Source organism: Scyliorhinus torazame, chromosome 2 (assembly GCF_047496885.1).
Source record: "Scyliorhinus torazame isolate Kashiwa2021f chromosome 2, sScyTor2.1, whole genome shotgun sequence".
NCBI classification, from domain to species: domain Eukaryota; kingdom Metazoa; phylum Chordata; class Chondrichthyes; order Carcharhiniformes; family Scyliorhinidae; genus Scyliorhinus; species Scyliorhinus torazame.
The window spans coordinates 124057268-124078284 of NC_092708.1; the positions used below are offsets into that span (position 1 = coordinate 124057268).

General features: G+C 48.7%; 1 protein-coding gene across 3 annotated transcripts in view; it reads right to left on the bottom strand.

Annotated features, from left to right (window-relative positions):
• LOC140391655 (lysosomal cholesterol signaling protein-like) overlaps nucleotides 1–21017 on the bottom strand; it is a 163617-nt gene that overhangs the window by 93088 nt on the left and 49512 nt on the right. For all 3 annotated transcript variants that reach the window (XM_072476355.1, XM_072476365.1, XM_072476375.1), the window contains exon 3: nucleotides 3464–3863. In XM_072476355.1, coding sequence (XP_072332456.1) covers nucleotides 3464–3863 — 400 coding nt within the window. The remainder of the gene's footprint in view (nucleotides 1–3463; nucleotides 3864–21017) is intronic.

Here is a 21017-nt window from a genome sequence, read left to right on the forward strand (position 1 = left end):
TCTGCTTGGATGGAGGTCGGCGATGCCATCTAGGGCCTTGGCAGGGTTGGCACAATTTCTGCAACTGGAAAAGTTTAAATATGCCATTCGGGGATCGGAAGGGTTTTACTCAGAGTGGAACCTGTTCATTGCTTTCTTTAAAGATCTGTCTGTGACCAGCAATTAGTGGGAAATCAATTATGGGGGAGGGGGGGACAATAATAGTAGTTTGTAAAAAGAAAATGACGAACTGTTTGTAATATACTTGAGTGTTTTTTATTTGTGAATTTTATTTGCATTGGTTGGAATAAGATATATTTTTTAAAAGAGCACGCAAAGAACAGGGACACAGAAAAGAGATTTAATGTGATAGCATAAATGAGAGAAGATCATTTATGCTTTGTAATTTATATTTGTCATAATATTTGCATATTTCAAACTGGTCAACATGCTTCACAAAGACTGAATTACTATGAAATTCAATAATACATATGCAAATACAATAACCTAGAGCCTTTAGATTATCTTCCAAGTCTTTATCTATTATCATTATCTTGCACTTGTACACATTAAATGGCATTTACCACCCATTAACCCACCTTTCCAACTTGCCCAGATCCCTTTATATTTTGCATTTTCCTCTCAATTGGTGTTTTCTATAAACGTATGCAACTTTATTTCTGCCCACAGTACAAAAATCATTTACATAAGCTTTATTTAAAAAAAACTTAGCACTAACCTGTGGCAACCTGGCATCACTGACCCCTAACAACCATTTCCTTTCTCTGGTTTTGCCACTGTCCAATCCATCCAAATATGTCTCCTATTTCATGTTTATCTATTTTAACTATCCTCAAAGTCTCATACATCAATATTTAGTCCATCTCTGAAACTCTACAAAATGTTGATTTTACTCTTTCCCACTACACTGATAGCTACATGAACCACTACCTCTGGTCACATTTGGTAACTTTTTCCATTCTCCCTGGAGTCCTGTAACATCCCATTCAGGACTCCCAGTCATGGCTGCAAAACAAAGGGTGAAATCTTTCTGCACTTAATCCCTGCTGAAATGCCAGCCCAATTGTAGGTAAGGAACCCGTTTGACTAATGGGTGCCCTTTCGCAAAGCCACAGCATTAACTAAGGCAGCACGATAGCACAGTGGGTAGCACTGTTGCTTCATAGCTCCAGGGTCCCAGGTTCGATTCCTGGCTTGGGTCACTGTCTGTGTGGAGTTTGCACGTTCTCCCCATGTCTGCGTGGGTTACCTCCGGGTGCTCCGGTTTCCTCCCACAAGCCCCGAAAGACGTGCTGTTAGGTAATTTGAACATTCTAAATTCTCCCTGTGTACCCGAACAGGCGCCGGAATGTGGCAACTAGGGGCTTTTCACAGTAACTTCATTGCAATGTTAATGTAAGCCTACTTGTGACAATAAAGATTATCACTTCCCAACTATGGGCTCCCCAAGTGGCAGAACTGCAGTCTCTCCAACTTGGGGAGAGTGCATCAAGATAATTGAGGATCTCAAGGACAGGAAAGGTGTATGGCATAACACTGTCAAGTGCCAAATAGTGACCCTGCAGTGACAAGCACCTTATCAATTACTGCCTGCTCAGCCGGGGTGTGCAGCAGCTAGACAGATGAAGTGCCTTGCATGTGTCAAGTAGGGAAAGTATTCTCGGACAGAAGAAATGCTTTGAACAGCAGTCTCTTCCCTGGCCATGGCTGGGGGTTCTTCAGTTTCACTGATCAAAGCCTTACAAGCTTGCCAGTTTCATTGAAGAAGCTGAAGCTATTCCTGTTGTTCATTCTCCTCGCTGAACCTGGCGAGTTGAACGGGTAAGGAAACAGGAGCCATAAGACCTAGGAGCAGAATTAGGCCACTCGGCCCATCGAGTCTGCTCCGTCATTCAATCATGGCTGATATTTTTCTCGTCCCCATTCTCCTGCCTTCTCCCTATAACCCCTGATCATAAGACCATAAGATATAGCAGCAGAATTAGGCTATTAAATCCAGAATGGAGCGTTAAAACAGTTCTTAAGTTGGTTTCCCGACAGACCAGGTGGAGAATTTCTCCTGGCCTTCAATCCCGCCCCAATGAATCCTGAAAAAAGGCGGAATGATGTTGCGATGCCTAGCCGACTTCACGATAATTGGATTTGATTTCCCACAGTCCCATAAACCTACCTCTCTTTGCCTGGGAAGATTCTTTCCAAAATGTTTGTCTCCTTCATTATAGAAGTTACAGCTGCTGCCATATCTCATATTTTATGCCCTTGTGAATAAACATATGTGGAAGCGACAGGAGTTTCTGTTGTCGGCAAAGAGAGGTAGGTTTCTGTGCCTGCGGGAAATCAAATCCAATTATCGTGAAGTCAGCTAGGCATCGCAACATCATTCCGCCTTTTTTCAGGATTCATTGGGATTGAAGGCCAGGAGAAATTCCTCACCTGGTCTGTCAGCTAAAAAGCCAGAGGGAACCCTGCATCCCCTCTTTTCGGGAAAGTCCACTGAATGTTTGCTACTCAGGCACTTGGCAGAATAGCAATGGGCTTCACCTGGGATCAGGGACTGATTCACCGGCTCTTCTGTACTCAACACTACTACCAGGGAGGTGGTGGCTGCTGCCATTATTACACTGACCCAAGACATTAGGTCAAGGAGAGACTCAGGCAGGTGAGTGAATGGGGTTGCTTGGTTGGAGTCAGCAGCAAGGGCAGTCATTCCCCCACCCCCATCCTTCACCTTCCTGACACTGGGTTCCTCTATCAGGCACCGAGTGCTTTGGAGCAAAGAAGCCGCTCTCCAGACAACCAGGAAGCAAATATGCCAGTTTGCTTGTTGCGCTCCCCACATGGTGAACCCCCAGCCTGCTGCTGGGTTAATACAGCAGCAGCAGGACGAGATCCTTAAGTGGGAATTTGTTGCCCACTTTAGGACCTCAAATAGTGATGAGGCAGGAAGGCCACCCACAGGCCATCCCACCATGGGTTTAACAGGGGTCTCCTCACTCATTAAATGCTCTCCAGTCACCATGGGGAAAGGCAGAAGATACCACCCAATGAATTCAAATACCATGTTGTTGCTCTTGATAACCCTCTCTTGTGTCTCAGTCCATGCCTTCAGTGTAGATATCAAGAACTGTATACTTACTGGACAATTCCAGACTGACAGACTCACCCTGTGCCACCTACTTTTACCTCCTCCTCCTCCTTTTAACCTTATGGATGTTTACTTCTCATTTGCCTTCCCGTTTTTGATAAAATACACTTTTCCTCTGTTACATCTATCCTGAAGTCAGTCACAGACACATTGTGAATATAGGGAAAAAGCAGTTGTGAATATTTTTTGATTTCACAAGAGGTATCCAGTTATTAAAAAAGCTTCACAACCATATTAAATGCACAGTATAGAAAATTTAACTTAATTGAATCAGGCACTAATTGTACTTATATCAGATGGCAAGATTTTTCTACTTACAGTTTGGCTGTGATCAGGAGAATAATTGCAACAAATGAATTTTTTTTCAGCTTCTTGATCTGCCCCACCATTGTAAGTCCAAGATAAAAGAGAGCTGAACCACTGAAAGAGCTTGCCAGACCATCCAGAAATTCTCCGATAATCACCGGAATCTTTTGTTCAAAGATAAAATTCCCACAAATTCCAACAATGACCATAAAAACAATTGGGTTTTTAAAAACCTGTAACAGTACCAGTGCAACAGTCTTCAGTTTGCTTTGCTGGGTGTTTATGTTTTCCCTCCATTTCTGTATTTCACAGAAGATGAAACCAATTGGATTCAACAACATCAGTGATATGGGAGCCACCAGGTAAATGTACTGAAGGTATTCAGGAAAAGTGTCTCTGTACAGAGCTTCAACTGAAACACATAAAACCATTAGGTTACCATAACAGAAGTTAAATTCCTGGCAATGCAGATTTATATAAAGTATTTACATTATAAAATTAATTATTCGATTATGTAACATCATATTCCTCACAAAGCTATCCATGCTAGGAATAAGCCCCCATTGCCTCGGCATTTAATTCTCTAGTTCTCCATCTTGCCTTTGCAGTCATTGAAGTGCTTAACCACTCGCTCTCCAATATTTTTCAATGCCTTTGTCCCCAGCAAGACTTACTCTCTTCCAACCTGGTTAATCCCTTTGGTATGGTCCCCAATTCTCACTACATGCCCAAGAAACAAAGAATTGCATGAATGTGGCGCGTATGTGGGTGGCGCGGTGGTTAGCACTGCTGCCTCACAGCTCCAGGGACCCAGGTTCAATTCCATTCCTCGGGTGACTGTGTGGAGCTTGCACTTTCTCCCAGTGTCTGTGTGGGTTTCCTCTGGGTGCTCCGGTTTCCTCCCACAGTCCAAAGATGAGCAGGTTAGCTGGATTGGCCATGCTAAATTGGCCCTTAGTGTCCAAAATATTAGGTGTGGTTACTGGGTTACAAGGATAGGGTGGAAGCATGGGCTTAAGTGGGGTGCTCTTTCCAAGAGCTGATGCAGACCCGATGGGCCGAATGGCCTCCTTCTACACTGTAACTTCTATGATCGATGATTCTATGTAACTGGCTTAGCCATCCGTCATGAAATCTTTCGGGATCATGTCAACAAAAACTTTCATTTACTTGATGCCTTTGATTGTGCTGTGGTATCTTTAATGTATCCTGAGGTGTTTTATAGGAGCTGTATCAATAAAATTTGACACCAAGTCACGCAAGGCGATACTAGGACAGGTGATCAAAAGCTTGGTCAAAGAGATAGGTATTAAGGAATGTATTAGAACCATGGAACGCCAATGTCCGGAGACTTTTGAATATTATTATGATGCCCTCAGAGGGAGGGGAGGCGAAAGTGTTAACAGCGATGGATGCAGCGAAAGCCTTTGACCGAGTGGAGTGGGAGTACCTGTGGGAAACGCTGGGGAGGTTCGGGTTTGGTGAGGGCTTTATTGGCTGGGTGAAATTGCTGTACCAGGCGCCTGTAGCAAGTGTATGTACAAACCGGCTGAAGTCGGGGTACTTCGAGCTTCACCGGGGAATGAAGCAGGGGTGTCCCCTCTCCCCGTTACTATTTGCCCTAGCTATAGAACCGCTAGCTATGGCGCAGAAAGCCTCGAGGAACTGGCGGGGACTGGTTCGGGGGGGGGGGGGGGGGGTGGTGGAACATCGGGTCTCGCTGTAAGCGGATGATTTGCTCCTGTACATTTCGGACCCTGTGGAAGGGATGGGGGAGGTTCTGCGGGGATCCTGAGGGTTTTGGTAGATTTTCACGGTACAAACTGAACATGGGAAAAAGCGAGTTATTTGTGATCCAGGCCAAGGGGCAGGAGGAGAGACTGAAAGAGCTGCTGCTCAGGATGGTAGAGAAAAGTTTTCGTTACCTGGGTTGGTGGAGCAAATGGAAGGGGACTTTAAAGGTGGGACATGCTCCTGTGTCACTGGCAGGGAGGGTGCAGACCGTGAAAATGATTGTCCGCCCCAGATATTTGTTTGTCTTTCAGTGCCTCCCCATCTTCATACCTAAGGCCTTTTTTAAGTGGGTGAGTAGGGTCATTTCGGGCTTTGTGTGGGCAAATAAGACCCCGCGAGTAAGGAGATTGCCGTTGGAGCGCAGTCGGGGGGGGGGGGGGGGGGGGGGGGGGGGGGGAGAGGGGTTGGCGCTGCTGAACTTTCGCAACTACTACTGGGCAGCCAATATAGCTATGGTTAGGAAGTGGGCGATTGGGGGGGGGGGGGCGGCGGCGGCGGCGTGGTAGCAGCTGGAGGCGGCGTCATGTAAAGGTACTTGTCTGGGAGCTTTGGTAACGGCTCCTTTGCCGTTCTCGCCGACCCGTTACTCCACAAGTCTGGTGGTGGTGGCAACACTGCGGATCTGGGGACAGTGGAGGAGGTACAAGAAGGTGGAGGGAGCATCGGTCTGGACCCCGATATGTAACAACCACAGGTTTGTCCCGGATAGGATGGATGGTAGGTTCCAGAGCTGGCAGAGGGCAGGCATCAGAAGGATGGGAGATCTGTTCATAGGCGGAAGCTTTCCCAGTTTGAAGGCGCTAGAGGACAAATTTAATCTGCCGCCAGGAAACGCCTTTAAACATCTGCAAGTACGAGCCTTCCTGAAAAAACAGGTAGTGGCCTTTCCGACTGCGGTTGGCTATATTAGGGGTATTGCGGTACCTAGGTGGGATGTACCTTATACTGTAGTACGAGTGGTGGAACCTGCCTGCTGGTTCCGCCCAGCAGGCGGAGCATAAGAGTCTGTGTTTCACCCACAGCAGTCATTCTGTACCGGAGCTGCTGGGGTAACTACTTGTTCATTAAAGCCTTCAATTGGACTACAATCTCGCTTCAGTAGTGATTGATCGTGCATCACCGACGGTGCCGCCACTGAGGATACAGGACAGGGTGGTCTCCGGCACCTGTGTGGGGTAAGGAAAGGTGTTGGATATCTACCAGCAACTACAGGAGGTGGAGGAAACCCCGGTGGAGGAGGTCAAGGGCAAGTGGGAGGAGGAGCTCGGTGAGGACTTGGAAGCGGGTCTGTGGGCAGAGGTCCTGGGCAGGGTTAATTCCTCCTCATCATGTGCCAGGCTCAGTCTAATTCAATTTAAGGTGGTCCACCGGGCACACATGACGGCAGCGAGAATGAGCAAGTTTTTTGGGGTAGAAGACAGTTGTATGCGGTGCAAGGGCAGCCCTGCAAACCATGTCCACATGTTTTGGGCATGCCCAGAGCTTAGAGAGTTCTGTCAGGGATTTGCGAGGGCAAAGTCCAAGGTGCTTAACACACGGGTGGTGCCGAGTCCGGAGATAGCGATCTTTGGAGTGTTAGAAGACCCGGGAGTTCAGGGGGCGAAAGAGGCCGATGTCTTGGCCTTTGCCTCCCTAGTAGCCCGGAGACGGATTTTATTAATGTGGAGGGACTCGAAGCTCCCGAGTGTAGAGACTTGGGTTAACGACATGGCTGGGTTTCTCAGCCTTGAGAAAATAAAGTTTGCCTTAAGAGGGTCTACGCTAGGGTTCTCTCGGAGATGGCAGCCGTTCGTCGACTTTCTCGGGGAAAATTAAACTGGCAGCAGCAATCCGTGGTGGTGGTGTTGGGGGGGCGAGGGGGTAATAAAAATACTTTTTTAAAAAACCATGGAACGTCTACAAATGCAGAACGAGACCATTCGGCCCATCGAGTCTGCACCAAACCTCCGAAAGAACACCACGCCCCTGCCCTATCCCCATAACCCTACCTAACCTGTACATCTTTGGACTGTGGGAGGAAACTGGAGCACCCGGAGGAAACTCATGCAGATACTGGGAGAAAGTGCAAACTCCACATTGACAGTCGTCCAAGGCTGGAATTAAACTCAGGCCTCTGGCGTTGTGAGGCAGCAGTGCTAACGACTTAATTAATGGAGGAGAGGTAGCGAGATGGGCCAGAATTTCACAGAGCTTGAACGGACTTGTTTCCGACCCTAGTGCATGCGAAATCACTTGAGATGATGGATTCTGGTGACATGGTGCCCTCGTGCGATATTACGTTCAGCGGGCATGTGCGAGAGTTGGAGACTCGCCTGCTGACAATTGAAAGGGTAATTAAACCCATTAAGCATGCAATTGGTCCTAATTTTACGTGACCAGTGTGCTTTTATGCTTGGCGCATGGGCCCATCAGCCAAGCAGTGGTCATGTTTATTCACCATTCCTCATCCAGGGAGGGATAAATTGTTCGGAAAATAACATTTTTGATGGTCTAAGTATCATGCTATCACTTGCTTGATTCTGCATGATACCGTCTGCACCGTCCCCTCTCTCAGCAGCCGCACTCTTCACCGCCCTCCCTGGCAGCGCTCAGCATTTCAGAGCACACATTTCATGCTGGCTGGCTGTGAGCCAGCGTGAAGCCATGCTCTGGTGCCGACTGCGGCCAAAAGTGCATTTCAGACCAGCTTTCGGGCTCATCGAGTGCATGTGCCTGCGAGGAAAAAAGATCAGGACATGAAGTGGCTTCAGGAGGGAATATGAAAGGGAACTACCGGTGGTGGCCATGGTGTGAGTGGTCGCACATTTGGCAGCTCCCGCTCGAGGCTATGTTTTTGATCTTTTCCCCCTTTGTCGGGTGGATGCGTAAAAAATGTGTCGGGGTCATTGGAGAAAGGTTTGACTCCACTGGTGGGGCTGGTGGATAGATCCATGGTACAGAAATGGAGCGAGAAGAAGGGAGCACTTGGAGCAGGAGAATTTTCGTGCGACCCAGGTCAAGATGGCAGTGGGTAAAGGGTCTGATCTGCCTTGCCTGCCCAATGGTTGACGGAGCAACTGGTGGACTTTTTAAATGAATTGGAGGCCCAGGAGGATCTAGCCAAGGCGGTGGAACCGTCGAGGCAGCAGTCCCAGGGCCAGGCTAGTCGGAAAGTAGAGGAGGCGGTGGGGGAGCATGAGGATCAGCTTGCCTCGTTGGCGGCTGAAATAGGTCTGTTGCGAGAGAACTAGAAGCGGTTAAAGGAGAAGGTGGAGGATCTGGAAAACCACTCCCAGAGACCACTCCCTAAGAATCGTGTGGATGCCTGAAGGCATCGAGGGAGCGGATGCTGGCTCGTATGTAGCCAAGATGCTGGACAAGTTGGACTGGAGAGAGGCCTTTGACCAGCCCCAGGAGGTTGACTGGGCGCGGGCACACAGGGCGCTGATGAGAAAGTCTCAGGTGAACGAGCCACCGAGGGCGATGGTGATGCGCCTTCACCAGTTCCTGGACAAGAAGATATTGAGATGGGCGAGGCAGACGAGGAGATGCACTTGGGAGGGGAGCGAGCTTTGGGTACTGGGCGTGGACCTGGCGAGGAGAGCCGGGTTTAACCGGGTGAAGGCTGCCCTCTTTAAAAAGGGGGTGAAATTTGGGATGTTTACAGATTTTACAGTGCAGAAGGAGGCCACTCAGCCCATCGAGTCTGCACCAGCCCTTGGAAAGAGCACCCTACTTAAGCCCCACACCTCCACCTTATTCCCGTAACCCCACCTAACCTTTTTTGGACACTAAGCAATTTATCATGGCCAATCCACCTAACCTGCGCAACCTTTGGACTGTGGGAGGAAACCCACGCACACATGAGGAGAACGTGCAGGCTCCACAAAGACATTGAACCAAGCCAGGAATCGAACCTGCGATCCTGGAGCTGTGAACCAACTGTGCTAACTACTATGCTTCTGTGCTGCCCCTATGCTACCGTGCAGCCCCGCTGATGAACCCGGCACCGCCGGGTACAATCGTGTTGTACCCGGCTTGCCTTAATAGCTGAGAACATTATTTTGGAACACCAGAGGAGGCGATGGAGTTTTTAAAGAGAGAATGGACTGACAGGTGAAGGAGGACATTGAACTGTGGAGGAGGGCCGAGGAGATGAGTGCTTTTTTGGTTCTTTCCTGTATCTTTTGTTTTGTTGGTTGTTGAAGAACTTTTCTCCTTCGAGATGTTTTGTTGCGATTGGGGATGACTGCACCTTTTTTGTTCTTGTTGCATTGTTGGTTGTGTGGTGTGCGAGCAGGGGGGGTGGGAAATCAGCAGGGAGTAGGAGGCATTGGTGCCTTGGGTGGGGGCTACCAGACTAGCTGGGTGGGCTAGTTAATGGGAGGGCAGTGGTGGGTGATTGGGTGGTTAGTGTAGTAGAGCGGGATGGGATGATTGTTTTGTTTAAGGGAAGGGGGGATGGGGAGGGGGAGCTGCTGGCGTAACACGGGAGGGTGTGGTGACGGTGATCATCTGAGATGGGCCTGGAGGGGCATGTGGCAGGGCCAAGGCTGACCTAAGAAGGGATATCGTTGATCGGCAGGGGATTGGGTCTCATGGGGTCCAGGGTGTACTAGCTAGATGGATAAAGAACTGGCTGGGCAACAAGAGACAGAGAGTAGTAGTGGAAGGGAATTTCTCAAAATGGAGAACTGTGACCAGTGATGTTCCACAGGGATCCGTGCTGGGACCACTGTTGTTTGTGATATACATAAATGATCTGGAGGAAGGTATAGGTGGTCTGATTAGCAAGTTTGCAGATGACACTAAAATTGGTGGAGTAGCAGATAGTGAAGAGGACTGTCAGAGAATACAGCAGAATATAGATAGATTGGAGAGTTGGGCGGAGAAATGGCAGATGGAGTTCAATCCGGGCAAATGCGAGGTGATGCATTTTGGAAGATCCAATTCAAGAGCGAACTATACGGTAAATGAAAAAGCCCTGGGGAAAATGGATGTACAGAGAGATCTGGGTGTTCAGGTCCATTGTACCCTGAAGGTGGCTGCACAGGTCGATAGAGTGGTCAAGAAGGTATACGGCATGCTTTCCTTCATCGGAAGGGGTATTGAGTACAAGAGTTGGCAGGTCATGTTGCAGTTGTATAAGACTTTGGTTCGGTCACATTTGGAATACTGCGTACAGTTCTGGTCGCCACATTACAAAAAGGATGTGGATGCTTTGGAGAATGTGCAGAGGAGGTTCACCAGCATGTTGCCTGGTATGGAGGGCGCTAGCTATGAAGAGAGGTTGAGTAGATTAGGATTATTTTCATTAGAAAGACGGAGATTGAGGGGGGCCCTCATTGAGGTCTACAAAATCATGAGAGGTATAGACAGGGTGGATAGCAACAAGCTTTTTCCCCAGAGTGGGGGACTCAATGACTAGGGGTCACGAGTTCAAGGTGAGAGGGGAAATGTTTAAGGGGGATATGCGTGGATAGTTCTTTACACAGAGGGTGGTGGATGCCTGGAACGCATTGCTGGCGGAGGTGGTAGAGGCGGGCACGATAGCGTCATTTAAGATGTATCTAGACAGACACATGAATGGACAGGGAGCAGAGGGATACAGATCCTTAGAAAATAGACGACAGTTTTAGATAGAGGATCTGAATCAGCGCAGGCTTGGAGGACGCTGTTCCTGTGCTGTAATTTTTCTTTGTTCTTTGAGCAGGCTGGTCACATGGATCGTGAGGGGGCTGAATGGGCCAGTTAAACGGTTGTGTGTTTTCGAGCACCTGAGGAGTTTGAAGGCGGACGTGGCCTTTTTATAAGAAACGCATTTGAAGATCAGGGATTAGACAAGGTTAAGGAAAGGTAGGGTAGGCCAAGACTTCCATTCAGGATTAGACATGAGGACATGGGGGGTGGCGGTGCTGGTAAACAAACGGGTGGCGTTTGAGGTGGGGAATATAGTAGCAGATTCGTGGGGAAGGTTTGTGATGGTGAGTGAGAAGCTGGAGTGGATGCCGGTGGTCCTGGTAAATGTTTATGCCCCAAATTGGGTGATGTAGAGTTCATGAGGAAAGTGCTGGGGAAGATCCCGACTATTACTGGTTGATTATAGGGGGGGGACTTTAACACAGCCATTGATCCAGGGCTGGACTGGTTGAGCCCGAGGACGGGGAGGGTGTCGCGGTGCGAAGGAGCTGAAGGGATTCATGGAGCGCGTGGGGGGTTGGACCCGTGAAGGTTTGGGAGACCGAGGGCGAAGGAGTTTTCATACTTCTCCCCTGTGCACAAGGTGAACTCTCGGATCATTTTTTTGCGGTTGGTAAGACTTTATTGGCTGGGGTGGTCGACTCGGGGTACTCGCAGATTGTGGTTTCAGGCCACACGCCGCAGTGTGTGGACTTGCAAGTGGACCGGAGGGGGACCCAGTGCCCGCAGTGGTGGCTGGACCTACAGTTGTTAGCGGATGAGGAGGTGTGTGAGGGGTGAGGGCGGCCATTCGGGGGTATGTGGAACTAAATGATACAGGCGAGGTCACGGCTGCCACGCTGTGGGAGGCACTCAAGGCAGTGATTAGGGGGGAGTTTATATCAATCCGAGTGCAGAGGGAGAAGGAGGAGCGAGCAGAGAAAGCAAGGATGGTGGATGAGATCCTGCGTATGGACAGGAGGCCCCGGAGGCTGGATTGTTGAAGGAGAGGCAGAAGATCCAGATGGAGTTTGGGCTGGTGTCCACGGGGAAGGCAGTAGGGCAGTTGTGGAGGGCCAGTGGTGCAGTGTATGAGTACGGAGGGAAGGCTATCAGATTGCTGGCCCACCAACCCAGGAAGCAAGAGGCTTAAGGGAGTTTGGTGGGGTGAAGGACAGTAAGGGTGGAATGGTATTGGACCCAGTGGGGGTGTGGACGGGCTGGAGTTCCCCAAGGTAGAGGGTAGAGGAGGGCCTGGTAGAGGGGTTGGGAGCATCCATTGGACTGGTGGAGTTGATGCAGGCAGGGAAGGTCCAAGGCCCAGAAGGTTTTTTGGTAGAATTCTATATAACGATTTTGGGAGACCTGGGGCCCCTGCTGGTAAGGGCATTTAATGAGGCAAGTGAGAAGGGGGAGCTCCCCCCCCCACGTTATCGCAGGCCTCATTAGCTTTAATCTTGAAGAAGGACAAGGATCCGGAGCAGTGTGGGTCCTACATTGGATGGGGTATCGAGTCAAAAAACTTGCAAGTCATGCTACAGTTGTATAGAACCTTGGTAAGGCTGCACTTAGGACCATAAGACATAGGAGTGGAAGTAAGGCCATTCGGCCAATCGAGTCCACTCCACCATTCAATCATGGCTGATTTCAACTCCATTTACCCACTCTCTCTCCATAGCCCTTAATTCCTTGAGAAATCAAGAATTTATCAACTTCTGTCTTAAAGACACTCAACGTCCCGGCCTCCACCGCCCTCTGTGGCAATGAATTCCACAGACCCACCACTCTCTGGCTGAAGAAATTTCTCCTCATCTCTGTTCTAAAGTGACTCCCTTTTATTCTAAGGCTGTGCCCCCGGGTCCTAGTCTCCCCTGCTAATGGAAACAACTTCCCTACATCCACCCTATCTAAACCATTCATTATCTTGTAAGTTTCTATTAGATCTCCCCTCAACCTCCTAAACTCCAATGAATATAATCCCAGGATCCTCAGACGTTCATTGTATCTTAGGCCTACCATTCCTGGGATCATCCGTGTGAATCTCCGCTGGACCCGCTCCAGTGCCAGTATGTCCTTCCTGAGGTGTGGGGCCCAAAATTGCTCACAGTATTCTAAATGGGGCCTAACTAATGCTTTATAAAGCTTCAGAAGTACATCCCTGCTTTTATATTCCAAGCCTCTTGAGATGAATGACAACATTGCATTTGCTTTCTTAATTACGGACTCAACCTGCAAGTTTACCTTTAGAGAATCCTGGTCTAGGACTCCCAAGTCCCTTTGCAGTTCAGCATTATGAATTTTGTCACCGTTTAGAAAATAGTCCATGCCTCTATTCTTTATTCCAAAGTGCAAGACCTCACACTTGCCCACGTTGAATTTCATCAGCCATTTCTTGGACCACTCTCCTAAACTGTCTAAATCTTGGAACTTGGCACTTGAATATTGCGCACAATTCAGGTCGCCACACTACCAGAAGGATGTGGAGGCTTTGGAGAGGGTGCAGAGAAGGTTTACCAGGATGTTGCCTGGTCTGGAGGGTGTTAGCTGCGTGGAGAGGCTGAATAGACTTGGACTGTTTTCATTAGAATGACGGAGGTTGAGGGGTGGCCTGATAAGAGGCCTACAAGATTATGGCAGGCACGGATAGAGTGGATGGGCAAGCACTCTTTCACAGGGTGGAGGGGTCAGTCCCCAGAAGGCATCGGTTTAAGTTGCGTGGGGCAAAGTTTAGAGGAGATGTGCGAGGCAGGTTTTTTACGCAGAGGGCGGTGAAAGCCTAGAACGCGTTGCCAGGGGAGGTTGTGAAAGCAGACACATTAACGGCTTTCAAAGGGCATCCCGACAAACACATGGATAGGAAGGGTATAAAGGGATACGGCACAAGGAAGTGCTGAGAGTTTTGGCCAAGGTGGTATCATGATCGATACAGGCTTGGAAGACCGAAGGGCCTATTCTTGTGCTGTATTGTTCTTTGTTCTACTGCCCAATATCATTGCTGAATGTAGACGCCAACTTGTTGGCAAAGATCTTGGCCTCGCAGATTGAGGACTGTGTGCAGGCATCTGTCGGTCAATGTTAGGCGTCTGTTGAACATTTTATAATGATGCCCTCGGAGCGACGGAATGTAGAGGTGGCGATCGCTATGGACGCGGAGAAGGCCTTTAATCGGGTAGAATGGGAATATTTGTGGGAGATACTGAGGCAGTTTGGGTTCGGGTAGGGGTTTGTGGATTGGGTCCAGTTGTTGGATCAGGCACCAGCAGCATGTGTAAGGACGAACCGTGTGAGTTCAGGGTATTTCAGGCTGCATCATGGGACAAGGCAGATTACTCTTCCCATTACTCTTTATCTTGGTGATAGAGCCACTGGCAATGGCGCTTAGAGCGTAAAGGGGTTGGAAAAAGATTGTGCGGGGTGGGGTGGAACATAGGGTCTCGCTATCTGCGGACGACCTGTTGCTCTATGTATCGGACCCATTAGAAAATATTGGGGGGGTGGGAAGGAAACATGGAGATTTTGGTGGAATTCGGCCGGTTCTCTGGGTAAAAGTTAAACATGGGGAAGAGTGAGGTCTTTCCGACCCAAGCAAGGGGACAGGAGAGGAGGTTGGGCGAGCTGCCGTTTAAGTTGTGGGGGTAGGTTTTAGGTATCTGGGCATCCAGGTGGCAGAGGAATGAGAGCAATTACATAAATTGAATCTGGCCCGGTTGGTGGAGCGAACGAATGGGGATTTTAAGAGGTGGCACTCCGGGATCAGGAGTAGCAAATATAATGCCGAGGCTTTTTACTGACATAATCAACTGTCTCATTCAACCATTTCCCTGTTGCCCCTCCACCTTTATCGCTAATTGCATGATTGAGACTACCTGTTCAATTGCCTCATCTTGCTCACCCGACAAAACCTCCTCCAGTCCTACACCAACCAAATAGGCGTCATTTCTCTAATTATGGTGTTTTGGGCTTTCTCTCCTTCCCTTATCCCTTTAGCTAAAGTGCCTTCAGTTTTCCATGCTCTACATTCAACAATTACTTCCCTAAATCTCTTAACGTCAAGTTTATGATTGCCCCTCCTAGGAGCTCAATATTTGACCCAGTAGTGGGCAGCATGGTGGCACAGTGGTTAGCATTGCTGCCTACGGCTCTGAGGACCCGGGTTTGGATCCCGGCCTGGGGTCACTGTCCGTGTGGAGTTTGCACATTCTCCCCGTGTTTGCGTGGGTTTAACCCCCACAACCCAAAGCTGTGCAGGGTAGGTGGATTGGCCACACTAAATTGCCCCTTAATTGGAAAAAATGAATTGGGTACTCTAAATTTATATTTAAAAAAATATTTGACCCAGTATCCATTTTCATCCAGTTATACACCTTGAAATACCGTGGGATTTTTTCCGTTGAAGGTGCTATTTAATGCAAGTTGCTTTTGTGTAAACATAACACAAGTGCTCAACAATCAGCAAACCACAGCACAAATTATTATGCTCTATTATCCAAAGTAAACTACATTTTACACCTAAAGGCTTTGCCACCTGGTTTAGCTCAGTGGGCTAGACAGCTGGTTTGCGATGCAGAACAAGGCCAGCAGCGTGGGTTCAATTCCTGTACCAGCTGGGAATTCTGAACTCTCCCTCTGTGTACCTGAACAGTTGCTGGAATGTGGTGACTAGGGGATTTTCACAGTAACTTCATTGCAGTGTTAATGTAAGCTTGTTAATGGTGACACAAAAGTTTATTTACATTTTTTATATTTACCTTTTGGTTTATTTTACATTGGCAAGTGGTAATGCAAAATTAAAGGTGTGGCATTCTCTGTATAAGTTATGGAGTTTGATAGTGTTTGGACCCAATCCCAACACTATTTATGCTGAGGTCAAAATGCAGTTTCCATCTTCAATATAAATCACTTGTATAGTATTCTCCTCCTTATAATCTAGTCAACAGCACACCAAATAATGGAAAGCTCTAAAAATCCATGACGAAAAAATAAGAATTGGTAATAGAAAACGACGTCTATCATAGATCATAGAATTTACAGTGCAGCAGGAGGCCATTCGGCCCATTGAGTCTGCACCAGCCCCAGGAAAGAGCACTCCACCCAAGCCCACACCTCCACCCTATCCCCATAACAGAGTAACCCTGCCCCACCTTTTTTGGACACTAAGGGCAATTTATCATGGCCAATCCACCCAACTCGCACATCCTTGAACTGTGGGAGGAAACCGGAGCAGCCGGAGGAACCCAAGCAGACACAGGAGAACGTGCAGACTCCACACAGACAGTGACCCAAGCCGGGAATCGAACCTGGGACCCGGGAGCTGTGAAGCAACTGTGCTAACCACTGTGCTACCGTGCTGCCCAAATCGTTGAAGAAATCAAGTAACCTAGACAAACTACACACTTGTCATCATGAGTGCAGATTTGGTTAGGTCTGTTAAAATATTCATCGGAGTACAAATAATCCTAGCCCCTATAGTGATTACACTGGGTTGTGTTCGCTACCAGAGCGGATTATTGAGCTAGTTTCATTCTTGCATCAATTTTGAGGTAACTTAATCTGCAAACAATAAGCATGCCCAGTACGAGTAGTATTCTTTGGAGGAGGATCATACCGAAAGGAGGAAAGCAGACTGAATTGGTGCAAAAGGATGAGATTGAAACTAATGAAATCTTGTACAGCAATCAGACGGTACCAGTGATTGATTTGTCTCTCCAGACTTGGTATTGGGGGGTTGCAATTGTTCTACTCAACTCTGCATGATGTACATTCTAATTCTCAATTGGCAAGTTTCCAACTGCTTTGTATATGAACTGCATTATTTTAGTTACTGAAACCCCTGCTGCGCTTAATGCAAATCTAGGGTTCCAATTAGCATTTCCCAACATTTATCTGTTTCTCTGGGCTTGGGTGTGTTTCCCAAAGTAGAGACTGTTTATTAAACCCATGACATACAGCAAACATTGGATGGTTCTACTTCTGGTTGCATAAATGTCACATGGTTCGTAAGTTTGCAGACGACACAAAGGTTGGTGGAATTGCGGATAGCGATGAGGACTGTCAGAGGATACAGCAGGATTTAGATTGTCTGGAGACTTGGGCGGAGAGATGGCAGATGGAGTTTAATCCGGACAAATGTGAGGTAATGCATTTTGGAAGGTCTAATGCAGGTAGGGAATATACAGTGAATGGTAGAACCCTCAAGAGTATTGACAGTCAGAGAGATCTAGGTGTACAGGTCCACAGGTCACTGAAAGGGGCAACACAGGTGGAGAAGGTAGTCAAGAAGGCATACGGCATGCTTGCCTTCATTGGCCAGGGCATTGAGTATAAAAATTGGCAAGTCATGTTGCAGCTTTATAGAACCTTAGTTAGGCCACACTTGGAGTATAGTGTTCAATTCTGGTTGCCACACTACCAGAAGGATGTGGAGGCTTTAGAGAGGGTGCAGAAGAGATTTATCAGGATGTTGCCTAATATGGAGGGCATTAGCTATGAGGAGAGGTTGAATAAACTTGGTTTGTTCTCACTGGAACGACGGAGGTTGAGGGGCGGCCTGATAGAGGTCTACAAAATTATGAGGGGCATAGACAGAGTGGATAGTCAGAGACTTTTTTCCAGGGTAGAGGGGTCAATTACTAGGGGCATCGGTTTAAGGTGCGAGGGGCAAGGTTTAGAGGAGATGTATGAGGCAAGTTTTTTCACACAGAAGGTAGTGGGTGCCTGGAACTCGCTACCGGAGGTGGTGGTGGAACCAGGGACGATAGTGACGTTTAAGGGGCATCTTGACAAATACATGAATAGGATGGGAATAGAGGGATACCGAAGTGTCGAAGGTTTTAGTTTAGACGGGCAGCATGTCGGCGCAGGCTTGGAAGGCCGAAGGGCCTTTGCCTGTGCTGTACTTTTCTTTGTTCGTTGTATGTGCAATCCCATCGATGTCACTTCCAGTCATATAAAAGTTAAGAATCTCATCATGGCGCTTATCCTTCCTGTCTCACAAAGTTCAAACTTCAAAGTTCATCATTAGCTTTCTACATTAGTTCTTCCTGTTTCAGTTCACGATTTGTGCATCTGTGCTACTTGAATCAAAAACATATATACTGCTACTGCAAAGATCTGCAATGATTCTTCGGACCTGCCTTAATTAAGATTTGTGCTTTTCTGCCATCAAGATCTGCAACATTAAATGTGTACTTTGATACTACCTGAAACCGCCCTGCTTTATGAATCAAAGATCTGATAAACTGTGACAACAATCAAGCTTGACACATCTAGGGATGGTCCGACAATTCTGGCTAAACACTTTGCCTCCTCCACCTCAGCTCCCACCCACCTCTGCAAATATGTAATCTCTTATGAGAGGCAAAACAAGAGAAAACCCCAGGGCCCATGAGGGAAAGAAATACTATGGAAAATTCCTCTCCATGACACCCCCACCTCCCGCCAGTGATCGGAACCAGTCCCAGAGATCACTTTGACAAATGTTATCTGTACAATGCAGTGCCTGTCCCAGTTGAGAAACTGCCCAGCTCCCTCTTGTCAGCACCATCACAACAGCCAGAAACAACAGCAAGTGGGACTTGCGGTGACGGCCATGGTGTGAGTGGTCGCACAGGGCAGCTCCTGCTCAAAGGCATAGGAAAGAGCTCTTTTTACCAATATTGGGTGGAATTTTGACAAAAAGGTGTAGTTGAAGGTCAGAGGAGTAGTTTCCCCCAAGAGTGGTGTGTCCGCTGGCTACCAAACCCACAGAAGACGGTGAGAGACCTGGCCAAAGAGTTGGGAGGAAATCTGTGACGCAGCAGCCGGCGTAAGGATGGCAGAGGGGGAAGGGCTGGTGCAAGGTGGAAAGCCCCAGATGGAGCAGTTGATGACTTTTATTAAAGAGGGAATTCCACCGGCAGAGGACGGAAATGCTCGAAGGCCATCGAAGGAGCTGTGGCACCCCTGAAGTGTTCGATGGAACGGGTGGAGAAGTGCTTGGCGGTGTAGGGGTCGTAGATTCGGGAGATCAAATGAGTGATCTCGGACCACAGCGATTTATGTGGTGGCTCTGGAGGCGGAGGTGAAACTCCTCGGCGACCACTGTAAAATGTTGAGGGCAAAGGTGGAGGAGCAGGAGAATACCTTGAGAAGTCAGAACTTGTGAATAGGGCGCCTGCCTGAAGGAGTGGAAGGTGTGAGTGACACGAGATACGTCTCAAAGTTGCTGGCGGGGCTGGTGGCGGAATTGGTGCTAGATAAGGCCCCTGAAGTGGACCGAGCGCATCGGTCCCTGAGGCAGAAACCTAGAGTTGGGGTGCCGCCCAGGGGGTGATCGTGAGACTCCATAAATTTGTGGAGAAAGAGAAGAGCTTGCTTTGGGCCAAGGAGAAGCATACCTGCGAATGAGAGGGGAACAAGGTCCGAATATTTCAGGACATTGGAGCAGAGTTGGTGAAACGGCGGGTAGGGGTCAACAAGGCCAAAGGGGTTGACGCGTGTGGCAGGCGGTGAGAGATGACATGGTCAGGGGTGGGGAAGGGGGCCATCTGGGGTGGGCTGGGTACAGGGTGGAATTAAGGGGGCTGGAGTTAAGGGGGGGGGGAAGATGACGGACAGTAGAGGGGAATGGAGGAGTAAGCCTCCGGTAAGGTTGGTAACGTGGAACATCCGAGGACTTATTGGACCGGTTAAAAGATCACGAGTCTTCTCATACCTCAGGAGCTTGAAAGCAGGGGTGGTCTTTCTGCAGGAGACGCACCTCCACGTGAAGACCAGGTCAGGTTAAGGAAGGGGTGGGTCGGGCAGGTTTTCCACTCAGGGTTTGATTCGAAATCAAGGTGAGTGGCAATTTTAATGAGCAAGAGAATGGGATTTGTGAGTGCGAAGGAGGTGAGGGATTCTGGTGGGGTGATTGTAAGTGGGGTATAAGTGGGGTATTGGAAAGGATGCCGGTGGTGTTGGCAAACGTTTGTGCACCAAATTGGGATGATGTGGGTTTTATGAGGGGGTTGCTGGCAGCAATCCCGGTCTTGGCCATGCACTAGTTTATCATGGGAGAAAATTTAAATGTGTCCTAGAACCGAGGATGGATAGGTCGAGCCCCAGGTCGATGGATAGGGTACGAATGGCAAAGAAGCTGGGGGGTTTATGGAGAGGATGGGTATGGTGGACCCATGCCACTTTCAGAACCCAGAGGGAAGGGAGTCTTCCACTTTTTTGCACGTTTATAAGCTGTATTTGAGGATTGCTTATTTTGGTTGGGGTGGAGGGGGCAGAGTATGCGGGGATAGTTATTTCAGACCATGCGCCCTACTGGCTGGAGATTCGGTTTAGATCGGGACGAGAGCCGGGGTGGAGGTTTCATTCGGGGTTCCTGGCAGATGGAGTTTTTTGTGTTAAGATGCGGGCGGCGATTAAGGTGTGTGTGGAGTTGAATCAGAATGGGGAGGCGTTGGCGGCCATTCTTTGGGAAGCACAAAAGGCGGTGGTTCGGGGGGAAATTATCTTGTTTAAGGCTCGTGTGGATAGGGAAAGGAGGGAGGAATATGACTGCCTAATGAGCAAGATAGTGGATGTGGACAGAGAATATTCGAGGCTGCCCACCACGGAAGGATTGGCAAAGAGGAAGAATTTGCAGGGGCAATTTGACAGGCCGACAACGGGGAGGGTGGTAGGGCAACTGCATAGGGCAAGGGGGGTGCAATATGAGTATGGGGAGAAGGCGAGCCCCATGCTGGCACTCTAGCTGCGGAGGCAGGCCGTGTCCAGGGAAATATTGAAGATACGGACTGGGGCTGGGGATGTGGTGTCGGAGCCGGGGAAGATAAATGAAGCGTCTAGAGGGTATTACCAGAGACTGTACGAGACGGAGCTGACGGAGAGGAGGGGGATATGGTGCAATTTCTGGATAAGCTGGTTTCCCCAGGTGGACGAAGCAAAGAGGCACGTGTTGGAGAAGCCCCTGGGGCTGAGGGAGGTAATGAATAGTGGCAGGGGTACGAAGTCGGGAAAGGTCCCGGGGCTGGATGGGTACCCGGCAGAATTTTATAAGGAGTTTGCGATGGACTTGGCACCGCATCTGTTGGGGGCGTTAAATGAAGTGCTGGAGAAGGGGGAGCTGCTGGAGATGATGACG